The 20,187-nt window shown below is 42.2% G+C and overlaps 2 protein-coding genes across 12 annotated transcripts in view; both read left to right on the top strand.

The window, feature by feature from the left end:
* Positions 1-1,021: 1,021 nt before the first annotated feature.
* Positions 1,022-9,354, top strand: DUSP12 (dual specificity phosphatase 12). Of its 6 annotated transcripts, none has more exons than XM_074038909.1 (6): positions 1,022-1,398; positions 2,941-3,046; positions 3,132-3,250; positions 3,636-3,732; positions 4,674-4,860; positions 8,980-9,354. In XM_074038909.1, exons 2-6 carry the CDS (start codon positions 2,979-2,981, stop codon positions 9,139-9,141), a joined length of 633 nt encoding a protein of 210 aa, XP_073895010.1. In that variant the 5' UTR covers positions 1,022-1,398; positions 2,941-2,978; the 3' UTR covers positions 9,142-9,354. The 6 variants fall into 6 exon arrangements, 5 of the variants coding, with proteins under 5 accessions (XP_073895010.1, XP_073895009.1, XP_005541204.2 ...); XM_074038908.1 differs by having other exon boundaries at positions 2,933-3,046; positions 4,778-4,860; XM_005541147.4 differs by having other exon boundaries at positions 2,933-3,046.
* A 10,610-nt stretch (positions 9,355-19,964) lies between these two features.
* Positions 19,965-20,187, top strand: part of ATF6 (activating transcription factor 6) — a 201,741-nt gene continuing 201,518 nt past the window's right edge. For all 6 annotated transcript variants that reach the window (XR_012434266.1, XR_012434259.1, XM_074038899.1 and 3 more), the window contains exon 1: positions 19,965-20,087. Coding sequence is in view for 3 of the 6 variants with exons in the window: in XM_065543092.1 (XP_065399164.1) it covers positions 20,006-20,087 (82 nt within the window). In the remaining 3 variants the exon portion in view is untranslated. The remainder of the gene's footprint in view (positions 20,088-20,187) is intronic.

Genomic DNA, 20,187 nt, shown 5'->3' with positions numbered 1-20,187 from the left:
TCCTGCCTTGTGATCTTTTGTCGCCCTTGAAGCATGTGATCTCTGTGACCCACACTCGATTTGTGCACTCCCTCTCTTTTGAAAATTGCTAATAAAAACTTGCTGGTTTTGTGGCTCAGGGGGCATGATGGAACCTCCTGACATGTGATGTCTCCCCTAGACACCGAGCTTTAAAATTTCTCTCTTTTGTACTCTTTCCCTTTATTTCTCAGACCAGCTGACACTTAGGGAAAATAGAAAAGAACCTACGTGAAATATTGGGGGCTGAATTTCCCCCAATAGTCCTCCCTATACAAGAGATAAATAAAAGATACTCATAGTACTGAGTATCTTCCTGCAGCATTCAATCTGGAGCAAAGCCGGCTTCCTTAAACCCTTTCCAAAAATCCCCAGATAAAAGCCCAAAATCTGTATAGGATCTTCCTAACATCCTCGTGCTGAGATGCCCTGAAACTCTCCATAGCTCATGACTGAGTAATAAAACCAACTTGCTTAATTAAAGTTGGTTTCGGGTAGTCCTGGCTGGAGGACATTGACTTACAAAAATATAGGATTAACATCTTCAAAATAAATAGACAGTAAACATCAACAAGGATTCACACACCAATAATGAAATTGGGCAGAAAAAGGAAAAATAATCATAAGATGCAAAGTACAGATGGCTTTATAATACTGAAAATAATTGTACTTCAAATGCATAAAATGACGCTTCTGATTCAGCCGGCGCGACCTTTATTTCACATTTGAGTTCAGCTGCTCCTGATGTCTCTCTCCTGAAAATTTCAATATTAAAAGCCAGAGAAACCCTGTATTTGGGGAAGCTTATCCTTTACCATCAACTTTGGGGTGGGGGTCAGAGGGAACAGGGCACGAAACGCCGCGCTGAATGGGGCCGAAGCTCCGCCCCTTAGCGATAAGTCCATTTTCCTGCGGCCAACGTGGTCCTCCAAGGGAGCAGCTGAGCCGCTGAGGCTGGCAAGTCCCAGGGGAAGGATGTTCTAGCCGGAGCCTACTCGATGGTAGGGCAGGAGCCGCCTGGTGTCCGGGCGCGGCCATGTTGGAGGCTCCGGGCCCGAGTCATGGCTGCGAGCCCTGCAACCCCGGTGCCAGCAGAGCCACCTGCGCCGGGCAGATGCTGGAAGTGCAGCGAGGACTGTATCTCAGTGGGGTCGCGGCCGTCGCGGAGCCAGACCACTTGAGGGAAGCGGGCATCACGGCCGTGCTAACGGTGGACTCGGAGGAGCCCAGCTTCAAGGCGGGGCCTGGGGTCGAGGATCTGTGGCGCCTCTTCGTGCCAGCGCTGGACAAACCCGAGACCGATCTGCTCAGCCATCTGGACCGGTGCGTGGCCTTCATCGGTCAGGCCCGCGCTGAGGGCCGTACGGTGTTGGTGCACTGGTGAGTGGCCGGGTCAGTGGGCGACGTGCCCCGCCAAGCACCCCTTTCCTTCCGAGGCCCTCGGGAGGACGAGAGCGCGGTCATGCCGCGTGAACCTCCTCCAGCTACCTCCCGCAGGAGGCGTGTATCCAAGAGAGGAGGAGGCTGGAGGCGGGCCCCTGGTGTGTGCAGGCTTTCATTCATTCATGCTTTAGTTGGTTCTTCCTGCTGCAACAGAGGGCGGGGGAGGTGTCATCCGATAAATGACAAATTACCTACGCCCCAAGGAGTTTACAGCTCTGTTGGAGAAGCTAGACACCCACCGATGATTGTAATGCAGATTAGGTTGCTTGGTGTCTTGTAAACAGGATTTACAAAGATTTAGGGTTCAATGTTTTTGTTTGGGATGGGTAGGGGGTGGTTGATGAAGAGGAGAATTGGTTTGGATCTAAAGGATCCCTGGGCTTTACCTAGGGAGGAGATAGTTGCAGCAAAGACAAAAAGAAAATGGGAATCCCGGCAGGGCGCGGTGGCTCACGCCTGTAGTCCCAGCACTTTGGGAGGCAGGCGGATCACGAGGTCAGGAGTTCCAGACCAGCCTGGCCAATATGGTGAAACCACGTCTCTAACAAAAATACAAAAATTAGCCGGGCGTGGTGGCGCTCGTCTGTAGTCTCAGCTACTCGGGAGGCTGAGGCAGGAGAATCACTTTGAACCTGGGAGGCAGAGGTTGCAGGGAGCCGAGGTTGTGCCACAGCACTCCAGCCTGGGCAACAGAGCAAGACTCCATCTCAAAAAAAAAAAAAAAAAAAAAGAAAAGAAAAGAAAATGGGAATCCCTAAGCAGTTCTTGGTTGGATTGGAGTATAATAACAATAGTTTAAATTTATTGAGCACATAAAAGACAGAAGATAGTGATAGAATCGAAAGAAGTCTGGGACCAGATTTTGAGGTCCCTGAATGCTAAGATGAAAGGAGATTGGATTTGTTTTTGTTTTGTTTTATTTATTTTTATTTTGAGTCTTGCTCTGTCACCCAGGCTGCAGTGTAGTAGCGTAATTACGGCTCACTGCAGTCTCAACCTCCCAGGCTCAAGTGATCCTCCCGCCTCAGCCTCCAGAGTAGCTGGGACTACAGGCACGCGCCACCACATCCGGCTAATTTTTTGTAGAGGTGGGGTCTCACTTTGTTGCCCAGGCTGGTCTCCAACTCCTGGGCTCAAGCAATCCCGTACCTCGGCCTCCCAAAGTGCTGGGATTTCAGGGGTAAGTAAGCCACTGTGTCTAGCCAGGAGTTTGGATTTGTTCTGAGCCATTATAAAAATTTTAAAAATTACTGTTATTATTTTTGAATAGGTAATACAGTCACATGGTTCAGAATTCAAAAGGAAAAAGGAATAATTCTTTTGTACCTGATAATATTTCAGAGGCAATGGGCTTATCTGAGAAGTAGAAATGAAGTGGGCCTAAACTTTACTATTAATAGGGGGCTGGGTTTTGTGTGTTTGTTTTTAATTGTTGCTATTTGCTGTTTTATTTTAAAGGTCTCTTTTTCAGTCACGCAGGAGTCAGTCGAAGTGTGGCCATAATAACTGCTTTTCTCATGAAGACTGACCTACTTCCCTTTGAAAAAGCCTATGAAAAGCTCCAGATTCTCAAACCAGAGGCCAAGTGGGTTCTTTTTTTTATAGTAATAATTCTGCTTTTGTGATGTTATTTTAAGAAAATGAAACTTTGTATTTCTTTATCATTACAGGATGAATGAGGGGTTTGAGTGGCAACTGAAATTATACCAGGCAATGGGATATGAAGTGGATACCTCTAGTGCAATTTATAAGCAATATCGTTTACAAAAGGTTACAGAGAAGTATCCAGGTAAGTAATAATCACTAGTGTGTAATGGGCTTTCTAAATGTCATTTACTTTTGGCATTGCATGCATTACCTCACTTCCAGCAATCCCCGAGAAACTATTGTTTCTTTTTGAAACTGATTTAGCCAGAAATAACTTATTCAAAATCACATGGTTTATAAATGGTAGGGTTGGGATTTGAACTCGGTCAGCCTGTGCCCAGAACCTAAGTACTTAAATCACTGTCCTCTCCTACCTTAGCCTGATTTCTCAACACTGGAATTTGATTTTTTTTTTTTTATTTTAATTTCTGAGGTTAGCACTTCTTGCCTCAATTTGACATTAACTGAATTTATCTGAAAATGCAGTTGATTTTGACAAATAAATACATTTTAGTTATATCATATAGAATTGCAGAATTTACCTCAAGAACTCTTTGCTGTTGACCCAACCACGGTTTCACAAGGATTGAAAGATGAGGTTCTCTACAAGTGTAGAAAGTGCAGGTAAAATATTTTGTATCCTTTGGATATTTTATCTTCTCAGTAACTGAAAAGTAGCTAAAGTTTTATTTTCTTAAATTTCTGTAGGAAGATTTTGTTTAATTGAAGAATATAGAAATTTTTAGTTCAGATCTGTTTTCAGGAAGAATATAAATTCTTAAAAAGAGAAAGAATCAGATTGTAAGGGTTATTGAAAATTTAAGTAGCATAATCAGTGTTACATTATTTTGTCCTCTAAGCAATATTGCACATATTGCTGGGTGCGGTGGCTTATGTCTGTAATACCAGCACTTTGGGAGGCCCAGGCAGGCAGATCACCTGAGGTCAGGAGTTTGAGACTAGCCTGGCCAAAGTGGTGAAACCCCGGCCAGGCGCGGTGGCTCATGCCTGTAATCCCAGCACTTTGGGAGGCCGAGGCGGGCGGATCACCAGGTCAGGAGATCGAGACCATCCTGGCTAACACGGTGAAACCCCCTCTCTACTAAAATACAAAAAAATTGGCCGGGCGTGGTGGCCGGCACCTGTAGTCCCAGCTACTGGGGAGGCTGAGGCAGGAGAATGGCGTGAACCCAGGAGGGGGAGCTTGCAGTGAGCCGAGATTGCGCCATTGCACTCCAGCCTGGGCGACAGAGCGAGACTCCATCTGAAAAAAAAAAAAAAAAAGTGGTGAAACCCCGTGTCTATTAAAACTACAAAAATTAGCTGGCCATGGTGGCGGGTGGCTGTAATCCCAGCTACTCAGGAGGCTGAGGCGGGAGAATCAGTTGAACCCAGGTGGGGGAGGTTGCAGTGAGCTGTGATCACACCACTGCACTCCAGCATGGGCGACAGAGTGAGACTCTGTCTCAAACAAACAAACAAACAAAAAAGAAATACTGCACATTTAATCCATGTTTTCATCCTTTTGGAAGTCATTAATGTTTTTGTTTGTTTGGGGGTTGCAGGCGATCATTATTTCGAAGTTCTAGTATTCTGGATCACCATGAAGGAAGTGGACCTATAGCCTTTGCACACAAGAGAATGACACCATCTTTCATGCTTACCACAGGGAGACAAGCTCAATGTACATCTTATTTCATTGAACCTGTACAGTGGATGGAATCTGCTTTGTTGGGAGTGATGGATGGACAGGTGAGAACACATTTTATTTTCTACAATTTTATTTTATCATCTATATTTTATTCCTTCTTGCATTTTATTTTATTTTATTTTATTTTTTATTTTTTTGAGGCAGAGTCTCGCTCTCTTGCCCAGGCTGGAGTGCAGTGGCTGGATCTCAGCTTGCTGCAAGCTCCGCCTCCTGGGTTCACGCCATTCTCCTGCCTCAGCCTCCCGAGTAGCTGGGACTACAGGCGCCCGCCGCCTCGCCTGGCTAGTTTTTTGTATTTTTTAGTAGAGACGGGGTTTCACTGTGTTAGCCAGGATGGTCTCGATCTCTTGACCTCGTGATCCACCCGTCTTGGCCTCCCAAAGTGCTGGGATTACAGGCTTGAGCCACCCTTCTTGCATTTTAAACTCTTATTTTAACTAGTGTTTTACTCCATTTAATTCCTTTATTTCTGAAGATTATATCTTTCTAGTGTAGATAAGCCTATCAAAAATAAAATATTTTTCAAAAACCAGCTGATCCAAAATAGTGAACTACTTCTGGTTGAGAGCCCTGGTCTAAGTTAATAAATTTCCTTTAAGGCTATTTATATTTTTTCAAATATAAGACTAACATTTATTTTTAAACTAATTAGAATATGTTGGCTGAGCACTCATGCCTCATTAGCTCATGCCTGTAATCTGAGCACTTTGGGAGGCTGAGGCGGGAGGATCGCTTGAGCCCAGGGTTTCAAGACTAGCCTGGGCAACATAGTGAGACCTCATCTCTATAAAAGAAAGTAAACAATTTTTAATTAAAAAAAAATGTATTTAACAATATTTGAACTTTTATAATAAGAGTAGGGTAAATCAGGGATTTTAAAATTAGGTTAAAAGTTCTGTCTTTCTTCTTCTCTGTTGGCTTCCTGTATGTGTCTCTCTTTTTTTTCTGATCTTTTAGGAAATTGAAATTTAGTATGTTTTACTATGAGATTCTTTTTCATTTCCAGTTAAATAATGCAGCTCATCCTCTTGCTCCTATAACCAGTGTGTGGGGAAAAAAAGAAAAACAAAGAATGCAGTTCATGTGACATTTTACATAAAGAAGTGTTTAACTTGGTGGGAGTGTGCCATGACAGCCACATTTCTCCTTTAGGTTTACTTGATATTAATGTGAAGGTATTCTATAATAATAATTATAATAATGATTTTGAAAGTTTGTATGGTTTGTATAAAAGTTTGTATAGTGGCTATTTTATGAACCCTTTCACTATATTATACCATTTGAAGAATGCCATAGCTTTATAAAATAGGTAGAGCAGTTATATTCATACGTTATGCATGAGGAAACTGTTTTTTTTTTTTTTTTTTGAGTTGGAGTCCTGCGCTGTTGCCCAGCCTGGAGTGCAGTGGCACGATCTCGGCTCACTGCTGGTTCCGCCTCCCGGGTTCACGCCCGTTCTCCTGCCTCAGCCTCTGGAGTAGCGAGGACTACAGGCGCATGCCACCAGGCCTGGCTAAGTTTTTTGTATTTTTAGTAGAGACGGGGTTTCACCACGTTAGCCAGTATGGTCTCGATCTCCTGACCTCGTGATCCGCCCGCCTCAGCCTCCCAAAGTGCTGGGATTACAGGCGTGAGCCACCGCGCCCGCCCGGCCAGGAAACTGTTTATGAGTAGTGTCTTGCCTAGAAAGTGGTACCCTATGATCAAACTCACATTTTCAGATGATGCTGCTTTTTAAAAAACAGCCTTATTATAGTATAATTCACATACATACAATTTACCTATTTAAGGTGTACAATTCAGTGGTTTTTAAAGTGTATTCACGGTGTTTTTTGCAACCGTCATGTATTAGTTCATGTTCACACTGCTATAAAGATAGTACGTGAGACTGGGTAGTTTATAAAGGAAAGAGGTTTAATTGACTCATGGTTCTGCATGGCTGGGGAGGCCTCAGAAAACTTATTATCATGGTGGAAGGGAAAGCAGACCTCTTCTTCACAAGGTGGCAGGAGAGAGAAGCATGTGTGAGGTTGAAACTGTCAAACACTTATAAAACCATCAAAATTTATGAGTACTCATTCACTATGGCGAGAACAGTATGGGGGAATCTGCCTCCATGATCCAGTCACCTCCCTTCCTCCACACGTGGGGATTACCATTTGATTTGAGATGGGATTTGGATGGGGACACAGAACCAAACCATATCACATCACAATTCACATTCCTACTCGTCTCATTCTTTTTTTTGTTTGTTTTTCTTTTGAGACGGAGTTTTGCTCTTGTTGCCCAGGCTGTAGTGCAATGGCACAATCTTGGCTCACTGCAACCTCCACCTCCCGGGTTCAAGTGATTCTCCTGCTTCAGCCTCCTGAGTAGCTGGGATTGCACTTGGCTAATTTTGTATTTTTAGTGGAGACGGGGTTTTTCCATGTTGGTCAGGCTGGTCTCGAACTTCTGACCTCAGGTGATCCACCCGCCTCAGCCTCCCAAAGTGCTGGGATTGCAGGCGTGAGCCACCATGCGAAGCCTCACTTCCCATTCTTGATGGTATTATTTGTAGCAGTTAGAGATTTTAATTTTGGTGATATCTAATTTATCAGTTTTTCTTTTTGGTGGCTTGCGATTCTGGCTTTCTAATTTTACTTAACCTGGGAAACACACACACATATTCCAACCAAGTTAAATACATTTTTATGTGAGATTCTAAATCCTGTGCATACTTATTTGTATACATGTTTGATTTTTTTTCTGTAGAATATATACCTAGAAGTGGAATTCCTGGCTTGAAGAATGTATTTTAAATATTAGTGATATTCCAGGCCGACATTCAAAATGCCCATACAAATTTGGTTTTCAGTAACTGAATGCATGTACCTGTTACCCCATATCCTTGACATAATAGATACTGTAAAACTGTTAACATTTTGTCAATCTGTGGGGTAAAAAATGTTAATCCTAAAATGTTTAATTGGAATTTTATGAAAATAGTCATCAACCACCATCTTTATGTATTTACCAGCCATTTACAGTTTCCTTTTCTATAAACTGCTCTCATATTCCTAGGCCCATTTGTCTATGGGTTTTGTCTCTTATTCATTTGTAGGAACTCTATATATTCTAGATGTTAATAGTTCATCTAATATATTGCAACTATTTTCTTTAGTCTATTGCTTATCAGATTTTTTATATGTTTTGTCATATTAAAATGAAGGATAGTTACATAATAAAATGTGTTAGTTTTTTTATTTATGGCTTCTGAATTTCTTTTTTATGAGACAGAGTCTTGCTCTGTTGCCCAGGCTGGAGTGCAGTGGCGTGATCTTGGCTCACTGCAACCTCTACTTCCCAGGTTCAAGTGATTCTCCTGCCTCAGCCTCCCAAGTAGCTGTGATTACAGGCACCTGCCACCATGCCCAGCTAATTTTTGTATTTTTAGTAGAGACGGGGTTTCACCATGTTGACCAGGCTGGTCTCAAACTCCTGACCTCAGGTGATCTGCCCGCCTCGGCCTACCAAAGTGCTGGGAATTACAAGTGTGAGCTACCGCACTCAGCCCACTTCTGAGTTTTATGTCTAGTTTTCTATAGCTCAATGTTAAAAATAAAAACTCTTACCTTATACCATGCACAAATCAAAGAGCTAAACATAAAAAATAATGCTATAACTAATTACATTAGAAGAAAATGCAGTTGTCTTATTAGGCTTTTTTTGATTTATCTATTTTCCTGGAATATCAGTTTGTCTTTAAATAGCTAAGAAACTGACTTATATGCTGTCAATACATACAATTAGTAATACAGCATGAAAATCCTAACATGCTTTTCTGTACTTTAGCCATGATGATTTTCATTTGAAATCCTAAATTACAAACTGATTTAAAAGCTATATATACATATGCCACATCCACAAAACCTTCCTTAATCAAATCATAAGCTTTCCTTTCTCCCTTCAAGCTCCCTGAATACAACATTCTTCCTATGCAATAATTGTAGTCTACTATCTATTACAGTAAATTTCCAATGCATTTTATCTCACTGATTAGATTATAAACTCAAGGTGGGGACTGTGTCTTGTTTTTATATCCTATATTGATTGCCAAAGATAATGATTTGTTTTGTATAAAAGTGAATGAATAAAGTAACACATTTGCTTTATTTCAGCTTCTTTGCCCAAAATGCAGTGCCAAGTTGGGTTCCTTCAACTGGTATGGTGAACAGTGCTCGTGTGGTAGGTGGATAACACCTGCTTTTCAAATACATAAGAACAGAGTGGATGAAATGAAAATATTGCCTGTTTTGAGATCACAAACAAGAAAAATATGAACATGATATTTTATAGCTTTGGAAGAAACTTGCAGATGATATGTACTGCCTTTGCTTCTTATCATTCATTGCAAATTGTTTATGCTGTTAACATTTCATTTGAAATGGGAGAAGATAAAGTCACTTGATGTAACCTGGAAACTGTTTTACATGGCAATCAAAGCCTTTTGATCATGTATATTTTATTTGATATTAAAATCTTTTATAACCAGATACTGTCTACATTTCATATATTTTTAAAAGTTCTGATTGTTGGAATGTTATGTGATCTTAAGGTCTGTATAGACAAAATTATGTACAAAAATTTGAAATTATATTTAAATGGGTATTCTTTTATTTCTAGACATATAAAGCAGATTTGTTTGGACATATTTTGGAATTATTTCACTTTCTTTCTTTTTTTTTTTTTTTTTTTTTGAGACGGAGTCTCGCTCTGTCGCCCAGGCTGGAGTGCAGTGGCCGGATCTCGGCTCACTGCAAGCTCCGCCTCCCGGGTTTACGCCATTCTCCTGCCTCAGCCTCCCGAGTAGCTGGGACTACAGGCGCCCGCCACCTCGCCCGGCTAGTTTTTTGTATTTTTTAGTAGAGACGGGGTTTCACTGGGTTAGCCAGGATGGTCTCGATCTGCTGACCTCGTGATCCGCCCGTCTCGGCCTCCCAAAGTGCTGGGATTACAGGCTTGAGCCACCGCGCCCGGCCGACATTCTTTTTTTTAAGGGACATTAGTAAACCCGTACATGTCTGGATTTTTTTTCTTGGAAATGGAAAGGCCATTAGTAAAACGCTGATTAAAATGCAATTTTCCTATTGCTGTTCAGTAATCCCAATTATCTATCTATCTATCTATCTATATATATATATATATTTTTTTCTTTTTTCTTTTTTTTTTTTGAGACTGAGTCTTGCTCTGTCGCAGGGGCTCGAGTGCAGTGGCCGGATCTTAGCTCACTGCAAGCTCCGCCACCCGGGTTTACGCCATTCTCCTGCCTCAGCCTCCCGTGACAGGCGCCCGCCACCTTGCCCGGCTAGTTTGTTGCATTTTTTATAGAGACGGGGTTTCACCGTGTTAGCCAGGATGGTCTCGATCTCCTGACCTCGTGATCCGCCCGTCTCGGCCTCCCAAAGTGCTGGGATTACAGGCTTGAGCCACTGCGCCCGGCCAATTATCTATATTTTTAAAAAAGTGTTTGAGGTGCCTTTTGAAGTGATCTACATAAAGAAATGTATAAATGTTAGATGTGTTTCTAATGATGAAGAAAACAAATGAGAGTTACTATATATCAAGTCATTTTGTAGCCCAATATGTGAGTATTGGAAAAGGTAATACTTCCAGATTAGTTTTTTAACCTGGTATATAGAAACTAGAATTATTTTACTCATTTTTTTTTTTTTTTTTGAGTCAGAGTCTTGCTCTGTCGCCCAGGCTGGAGTGCAGTGGCTGGATCTCAGCTCACTGCAAGCTCCGCCTCCCGGGTTTACACCATTCTCCTGCCTCAGCCTCCCGAGTAGCTGGGACTACAGGCGCCCGCCACCTCGACCGGCTAGTTTTTTGTATTTTTTAGTAGAGACGGGGTTTCACCTGTTAGCCAGTATGGTCTCGATCTCCTGACCTCGTGATCCGCCCGTCTTGGCCTCCCAAAGTACTGGGATTACAGGCTTGAGCCACCGCGCCTGGCCTGACTCATTATTAATAATTACAATTGGACCTAATTAGATATTTGAACATTTACAAGAGTCAGAATTAACTAAATAAAGGCCAGGCGCAGTGGCTTATGCCTATGATCCCAGCACTTTGGGAGGTCAAGGCAGGCAGATCACTTAAGGTCAGGAGTTCAAGACCAGCCTGGCCAACATGGTGAAACCCTGTCTCTACTGAAAATCAAAAATCAGCCAGGCATGGTGGCATATGCCTGTAGTCCCAGCTGCTCGGGAGGCTACTCCAAAAAAAAAAAAAAAAACAAGAATTAAAGAAAAATATTGTCCATAAACACTGTAGTGGGAGTAATTTTAAAATGCAAAAATACGTTGTGAATAATGATCCTCTTAAAAAATGCCTAGCTCAGTTTTTTAAATGTATAGGAGTGTTATGGAAAATTCTTGAGAAAAATCTTAACATTGGACTAGAAGACTTTGGCAGTTTCCATGTAGTAATTTTTCTTTCTGTTTTTTTTTTTTTTTTTGAGATGGAGTTTCGTTGTTGCCAGACTGGAGTGCAATGGCGTGATCTCAGTTCACTGCAACCTCTGCTGCCCGGGTTCAAGCGATTCTCCTGCCTCAGCTTCCCAAGTAGCTGGGGATTACAGGCGTGTGCCACTACGCCTTGCTAATTTTGTATTTTTAGTAGAGACGGGGTTTCCATATGTTGGCCAGGCTGGTCTCAAACTCCTGATCTCAAGTGATCCACCTGCCTTGGCCTCCCAAAGTGCTGGGATTACAGGCGTGGGCCACCGCTTCCTGCCATAATTTTTTCTTTTGAGAAAAAAATTACTCCATTTGTTTTAGCTTTCATAAAATCTTACTTTTTTCTTCATATTTTATTCTCTAGAAAGTTTTAAAAAACAGGTTGAGGAGGCCAGGTGTGGTGGCTCATGCCTGTCCCAGCACTTTGGAAGATGAAGGCGGGTGGATCATTTAAGGCCAGGAGTTCAAGACCAGCCTGGCCAATATGTGAAATCCCCATCTCTATTTAAAAAAATCATAATAGTTTGCAGCATATGAAGTTATCCCTTTTGTAGGTAAAAAGTAGTTACATAGCTGCAGTTTAATATGACTCAATGCCTATCTATCATACACTGTTGGTCAGATTGTAAAATCAAATGGTATGGATCAAATGCAATTTTAATTAAGTTGTAAATTCGCTAGTCATGCTCCCCACTATTTGCAGGGTTCCAACAATAATACACATTGAGGCCTATATACTGTTTGTTTTAACTTTTAAAACTTAACAAATTGGCCGGGTGCAGTGGCTCACGCTTGTAATCCCAGCACTTTGGGAGGCCAAGATGGGTGGATCACTTGAGGTCAGGAGTTTGAGACCAGCCTGGCCAACATGGGGGAACCCCGTCTCTACTAAAAATATAAAATTAGCCAGGCATGGTGGTGGGCGCCTGTAATCCCAGCTACTTGGGAGGCGGGGAGGCAGGAGAATCGCTTGAACCTGGGAGGCAGTTTGCAGTGAGCCGAGATCGCGCCACTGCACTCCAGCCTGGGCGACAGAGCTAGACTCTGTCTTAAAAAAATAAAATTATAAATCAAGCTATCTGTCAAATAAAATGTTTTATTCTATTATCTTGACAAATATACCTTCGTGATGACCTGTCAGACCAGGTTTGAATTTAGAATTCTCTGATTTTATAAGATTCCATAACAAAGCATGGCAATGCAGGGAGAGGTGGCCCCCGCCCACAGGGTGCCTCCTTTATTTCCTCATCCCTTGATTTGTTCTGCATCATGAAGAGCCTGGTGCATATATATATATGTGGATCCCCCACCTATATGTATAAGATCTGGCTACAGCCCTGGTGTATACCATTGGCCCATTTCACTCTTAAGAGGTAAGAGGCCTGAGCAAGCCCTAGAAGCAGGCTTGGAGCTATTTGGGTGTTAGATGCACTTCTAGAAGGGGGCATCTGTTCTAGCTGGGCACATCACATTGGCAGTATGGATTCTTATCCTGTGGGGACAGAGTCAGAGGTCAGAGTAAAGTCTTCTAAAGTGTGGGTCCAGGGTAGGGGCTCCTCTTACCTAGACCAAAGAGTGGTATTGTCTCTAGACATAAGGTTCTCTTTCAAATTGTATTTCTACTCCAAGGGTTTAAGTTGAAAACAAATGAGTAGATTCAAGAAAAAGAATTCTATAACATCCAACACTTAACGATTTAAAAAGAAAAGCCTGGTAACTAGAGTGGAAGGAAGCTTCCTTAATCAGAGTATCTACGAAAAATCTATGGGAAAAAATCTTATTTAGTGGTAAAACTTTTCAAACATTCACATTAAAATTTAGAAACAAGTTAAAAGATGTCTATCCCCTACCTTCTGTATCGTATTAGAGGTCCTAACCATTGCAGTAAAATAAGGGGCTAAACAGTTTAAGACTTAGGAAAAAAATCTGATCTGAACTCACTCATAAATCTCGACATCTCTAAAAGTGGGACAGTATGTATATGCCTCCTGCTATGATGCAAGGAAGTACCTATGAAATATTCTTGCAAAAACAAACAAAAACAAAAGCAAAAACTAATCAAGCCTCTAGATGTCACTGGCAGTTTCTGGAACAAATTAAGCATCACCATGAAGATGTAATCAGCAGAATCACAAAGTGGGAAATTCTATAGGACCAATGACTTAGATTCTTCAACAAATGGCATGGGGGGAAGAAATGGAGAGGGAATTGTCATATGAACCAAATGCAATGTGACGATCTTGTTTGGATCCTGATTTTAACAAACTAACTGGAAGGAAGGGCATTTTTGAGACAGAAAACTGAACATGGAACAAGTATCAGATGATATTAAGGAATTACTAATTGTGTTGGGTATGATAATGGTATTATCAGCACGTTTTTGAAAAATAAGAAAAGGCAGGCTGGGTGCGTTGGCTCATGCCTATAATCCCAGCATTTTGGGAGGCTGAAGCGGATGGATCATGAGGTCAAGAGATCAAGACCATCCTGGCCAACATGGTGAAACCCTATCTCTAAAAAAATACAAAAATTAGCTGAGTGTGGTGGCACATGCCTGTAGTCCCAGCTACTCGGGAAACTGAGGCAGAAGAATCGCTTGAACCCGGGAGGGAGGCAGAGGTTGCAGTGATCATGCCACTGCACTCCAGTCTGGCGACAGAGCAAAACTCCGTCTCAAAAAAAAAAAAAAAAAAAAAAGAGGCCTTGTCTCTTAGAGATATATGTTAAAGTATTTATGGGTAAAATAATATGATATCTGGATTTGCTTTAAAATATTCCAGGAAGGCTGGGCAAGGTGGCTCACGCCTGTAATCCCAGCACTTTGGGAGGCCGAGGCAGGCGGATTGCCTTAGGTCAGGAGTTCAAGACCAGCCTGGCCAGCATGGTGAAACCCCATCTCAATTAAAAATACAAAAATTAGCCGGGCATGGTGGCAGGCACCTGTAATTCCAGCTACTTGGGAGGCTGAGGCAGAAGAATCACTTGAACCTGGGAGGCAGAGGTTGCAGGGAGCCGAGCTTACACATTGCACTCCAGCCTGGGCGACAGAGCGAGACTCCGTCTAAGGGGGAAAAAAAAAACCATTCTGGGAAAAATACAAAACAAAATGAAGAAAGTTGTGGAGAGGAGAGGTAGGATAGATAAAACAAGAATGGCAAATTGTTGAAGCTGAGCTGGGTGATAGGAACAAGGGGATTCATTACATCATCTCATGTTTGAAAATTTTCATACTAAAAGTTTATTTTACAAATTAAAACATTAAATAAAATAATTTAAAAGGTTGGTGTTTGCATAATGTTCTTCTAAATAAAAAATCCTCAGTAACTTTAGACAATTTTTTAAAAGTCATTTTATCACATACTAGTTTCCATCTATCATAATATGATTTTTTTTTTAAAAAAAGACAGAATCTTGCTATATTGCCCAGGCTAGCCTTGAACGCCTGGGTTCAAGCAATCCTCCTGCCTCAGCTTCTCAAGAAGCTGGGATTACAGGTGTGTACCACTGTGCCTGGCACAGACAAAATATTAGAATAACAGAATTCAACAAGGTTTTTGGTACAAGATTGCTGTACAAAAATCCACAGTGTTGCTATACCCCAATAATAGCCAAATAGAAAAAAAAAAGGATGTGAAAAACAAAACTATAAAACTATGAAAATAAAAGCAAAAGTCTTAATGACCTCAGGAGAGGGAAGGATTTCTTAAAAAAGCTATGAATGTCAGCTATCATAACAACAGATTGATAAATTTGACTACATTGAAATTAAAATCTAGAGAACAAAAGCCCCATAAACAAAGAGGACAAGTGTCAACCTGGGAGAAGGTATTTACAACATATATACCAAGTGTCAACTTAAAAAGAAACCCAACAATGGACTGGGTGCGGTGGCTCACGCCTGTAATCCCAGTGCTTTGGGAGGCTGAGGCAGAAGGATAGCTTGAGCCTAGGAGTTTGAGACCAACCTGGGCAACAAAGCGAGACTCTCTCTCTCTCTCTCTCTTTAAAAAATGTATACATTAAAAAACCCCACAATGAATAAATTTAGAAAAGAAGGGGAGACTTTATGGCCTGCAAGGTTGCCATCCTGCAGGCTGGGAAGCGTGCCTCCAGAAAGAGGCACTTTGAAGGAGAAGAGCTTGGAGTGTAGGAGCTTCAGGCTGAACAGGCTGGCTAAACATACATTTTCAACAGGTTACAGGAAGAGCTATGGATATTCATGAAAGTGGTCCTGACACATGTGTATTGAACAAAAAACTCATGTAACATATGACCCATATTCACTTTGGGATGGAGACTTAACTCTTTCGTCGTTGTTGTTGTTGAGACAGAGTCTTGCTCTGTCACCCAGGCTGGACTGCAATGGTGCGATCTCAGCTCACTGTAACCTCCACCTCCCGGTTTCAAGCGATACTCCTGCCTCAGCCTCCTGAATAGCTGGGATTACAGGAACCCGCCACCATGCCTGGCTAATTTTTGTATTTTTAGTAGAGATGGGGTTTCCCCATGTTGGCCAGGCTGGTCTCAAGCTCCTGACCTCGTGATCTGCCCACCCCGGCCTCCCAAAGTACAGGCGTGAGCCACCACACCCAGCCACCACACCCACACCAGAGACTTAATATTTAAATGTATTACAATGAGCCCTATACATCGAAAGGTCTTTCAGGACATGAAGCCATGTAAATATGCAACCTCTGTAAACCAGCCAGAACCAGTCCATGGCCAGTGGTGTTCTTATCTGGAGAAAGTTACTGAAATCAACAAAAAGTTGTCCAGTGAAAGCTGTAGCTACGCTGGTGGAAGATCAGTAAGTCAGCATCTGGTGGAGCTGTCAGCATCTGTAGCTACGCTGGTGGAGGTGTCAGCATCTGGTGGAGGTGTCAGCATCTGTAGCTATGCTGGGGCTGGGGATCAGTAAGTCAGCATCTGGTGGAGCTGCACATTGTTTTAATATTGCTTCTCTTGAGGCCTGTATTTGTTTAGCTGCTAGAGAAGAACTTGTGGCAGTTAGAACACAGTTTATTCTTTAAGTATAAGGGTGTGGGACTAAAGCCTTGCCTGGAATGGCTTTAGGTCTTGTTTATAATTTGGCATCTTATTGCCAGAGTCTGTTCTGTCAGTCTTATCATCACTGTTTTAACATTAATGCTGGCCAGTTGTGTCTAAACCACAAAAGAGAGGGAGTATAACAAGGTGTGTCTAACCTGTTCCACCGTGGTCTAAAACTCAGTTTTAAGGTTTTCTAGGATCCCCTTGGCCACAAGGGGGCCTATTCTGGTGGTGGGGGACTTAGGAGTTTATTTTTAGTTTATACAGTCAGTGAATAGAGCAGGCTATCTAATGACGTACACATCATTTGTGAAAGAAAACTCCGTAGCAAACTTTATAAAAGGTAAGAGTGGACAGTTCACAGAAGAGGAAATAAGGTTTCATAAGTATGGAAGAATGCACCACTTTGTTAGGGAAATATAAATTGCAATTTTCACAGTGGTAAAAATGATAAAAGTCTGACCATATCTTGTGTTGAAGAGAATGTGGAGCAAAGAGAACTCATCAATGCTAGCGAGGGTGTAAACCGATAAAATAGTACATACATTATTAAAGACATTCTTGAGGCTGGGTGTGGTGGCTCACGCCTGTAATCTCAACATTTTGGGAGGCAGAGGCAGGCGGACTGCTTGAACTCAGGAGTTTTGAGACCAGCCTGGGCAACATGGCAAAATCCTGTCTCTACAAAAAATACAAAAATTAGCCGCGTGTGGTGGTGGGTTCCCATAGTCTCAGCTATTTGGGGGAGAGGCAGGAGGATCACTTAAACCTGGGAGGTCAAGCTGCCCTGAGCTGAGATGGCGCCACTGCAATCCAGCCTAGGGGAAAAAGTGAACCCGTCTCAAAAAAAAAAAAAAAAGGAGGGAGAGAGAGAGAGGTTGAGATTCTTGCATATATGCACAAGGAGAGCCATACAAGGATATATTTTATGTAAACAATTGAAACAACCCAAATTTTGTCCATGCTTAGGGAAATGGAAAAATAAATTGTGATATATGTATTTATTCAAGGAAATACCATGGGTAGATCCTTAAAAAGTAATGTCCAATAAGAAAAATGATTCGGAGAACATTAGAGTATAAGTTTACATACGTTAAAAAAACACCCCAAATGACACTAAATGCATGTGTCTATAAACATGTTTAAGCATCGTAAAAGTAAAAATAAAAGTGGACTAGAATTACACTTTTATTTTTATAAAATAGAATTTTATACCCATAAAATTCATGGTAGAAGTGGCCTATGTAGGCCGGGCGCGGTGGCTCAAGCCTGTAATCCCAGCACTTTGGGAGGCCGAGACGGGCGGATCACGACGTCAGGAGTTCGAGACCATCCTGGCTAACACGGTGAAACCCCGTCTCTACTAAAAAATACAAAAAACTAGCCGGGCGAGGTGGTGGGCGCCTGTAGTCCCAGCTACTCGGGAGGCTGAGGCAGGAGAATGGCGTAAAAACCCGGGAGGCGGAGCTTGCAATGAGCTGAGATCCGGCCACTGCACTCCAGCCTGGGCGACACAGCAAGACTCCGTCTCAAAAAAAAAAAAAAAAAAAAAAAAAAGAAGTGGCCTATGCCAAGAAAGGAAAATGAAGCAGGGAGGAAAGAGGAATTGAATTCTGTCATATTTAATTTCTTATGAAAAATCTGGGACAAAAATGAAAAATGTTAAATTTTAAAATTCTCAATGATAGGCCAAAAATATTTGTTTCATAATTACTTGCACTTTTTTTTTTCTTTTTGAGACGGAGTCTTGCTCTGTCGCCCGGGCTAGAGTGCAGTGGCCAGATCTCAGCTCACTGCAAGCTCCGTCTCCCGGGTTCACGCCATTCTCCTGCCTCAGCCTCCCGAGTAGCTGGGACTACAGGCGCCTGCCACCGCGCCCGGCTAGTTTTTTGTATTTTTTAGTGGAGACGGGGTTTCACCGCGTTAGCCAGTATGGTCTCGATCTCCTGACCTCGTGATCCGCCCGTCTCGGCCTCCCAAAGTGCTGGGATTACAGGCTTGAGCTACCGCGCCCGGCTACTTGCACTTTTTGAATAAAAAATAAAATCTTTTGGAAATTAAAAAAATTGGCGATTTGTCATGGTGATTTTCTTAAAAGACTAAGGTGTCTAGTGGGATACAGAAGACTTGTTGATTTTATTTTAGTTTATTTATTAATTTTTTTTTTTTTTTTTTGAGACGGAGTCTCGCAATGTCGACCGGGCTGGGGTGCAGTGGCGCGATCTTGGCTCGCTGCAACCTCTGCCTCCCGGGTTCATGCGATTTTCCTGCCTCAGCCTCCCGAGTAGCTGGGATTACAAGCGCCCGCCACCACGCCCGGCTAATTTTTTGTATTTTCGGTGGAGACTGGGTTTCACTATGCTGGCCAGGCTGGTCTCGAACTCCTAACCTCGTGATCCGCCCGCCTCTGCTTTCCAAAGTCCTGGGATTACAGGAGTGAGCCACCGCGCCTGGTCTTATTTTAGTTTTTATGGCAATTTTTGAATTTGTAATTGGGTGAGAATAAAAGTGTTATACATTTCACCTTAATGAAAACTTATTAGTTTTCTGATGACAAAAGTAGTCACATCTGACGTAAGGGGATTTCATGGTCTTTTTCTGAGCTTGCCTCCCAGAACGCTCCTGCATTATGTAATCTGTAGTAATATACAGCCAAGAGCAGTTTGGAGGGTTCCGGGAAGCACATTTGTTTTGCTTACCACTCATGGGAAAGATTCCACGTGGTCCTAGAGGCATACGTGTTCTTATGTTACAGTATTTTAAATATTCACTGGCCGCTGAAATTTAAAATGGATGAAAAAGAAATTCTCTTAAGTAGCGTTCTTGAAACTGCTTTATCAAACTCAGTTCATATTTTCAGTTGGAGTTCGTGATGTGTGTGAATTTCCTTTCAATAAACCCCGAATGTTTTAGTAATACAGATATTGGGAACTTCGATTACTGTAGGTCTTAGGGGAGGCTCGCTTGGACTTTGACTAAATACTATGCTTTAGAAACTTATCTTTAGGAGATAAATTTGGGGGGGTTACCTTTTATATTTGCTTTGTTTCAATTTATTTAAATAAAAGTAGGCTTTCTAGAAGTATGTTTTATATTACCACTTACCTCGGATACTGTGCCAGTTAAGCAGTTTTCACGAATGTGGAAAAATAGTAGTGTTTTTCTTTCATACATGCGTATATGAAGAATTTTTACACGAATAGAGAATTATTTGTAAAAATTAAACTAAATTTACTATTAGTTTCTAATTTTGTTCTGAGATAGCCACGCTGTGGTATTAAGAAGGATAATCAAGGAATAAGCCAGAATGTTCAGAAAGGGGCTTTACTTTTTATTTGTAATGTTGATAAATTTTGTTCAGTCGAAGCGATGTCTGCGTGTCCTACCTCGCCTCCCCCATAAAACAGCGGGACAGAAAGTCCTGAAAACTCCAAAAGGGAAATATTTACTCAGAGGTCTGTTTAAATTTGCTTAGTCTCTGACGTTCTTCTGTGTCGTACTAATTCCCTCGTGCGGCAGAAGCAGTTTGTCTTTACTCGGCCACCGTCTCGTCAGCGTTACGGAGTATTTTGTCCGCCTGCCGCCGCCGTCCCAGATATTAATCACGGAGTTCCAGGGAAGAGGAACTTGTGATATGGGGGAGTCGGGAGGTGTTGCCGGCACCATGGAGTCACCTTTTAGCCCGGGACTCTCTCACAGGCTGGATGAAGATTGGGGTGAGTGGGATCTGATAATGCACCAGGTTGGCTCGGCTTCGCATCTACAGGTTTCTTCCTCCCTACTTCCGCCCAGTCGTGGTGACAGGTGTGGACCAAC

Source organism: Macaca fascicularis, chromosome 1 (genome assembly GCF_037993035.2).
Source record: "Macaca fascicularis isolate 582-1 chromosome 1, T2T-MFA8v1.1".
NCBI classification, from domain to species: Eukaryota; Metazoa; Chordata; class Mammalia; order Primates; family Cercopithecidae; genus Macaca; species Macaca fascicularis.
This window is presented reverse-complemented; position numbering and strand designations above follow the sequence as displayed.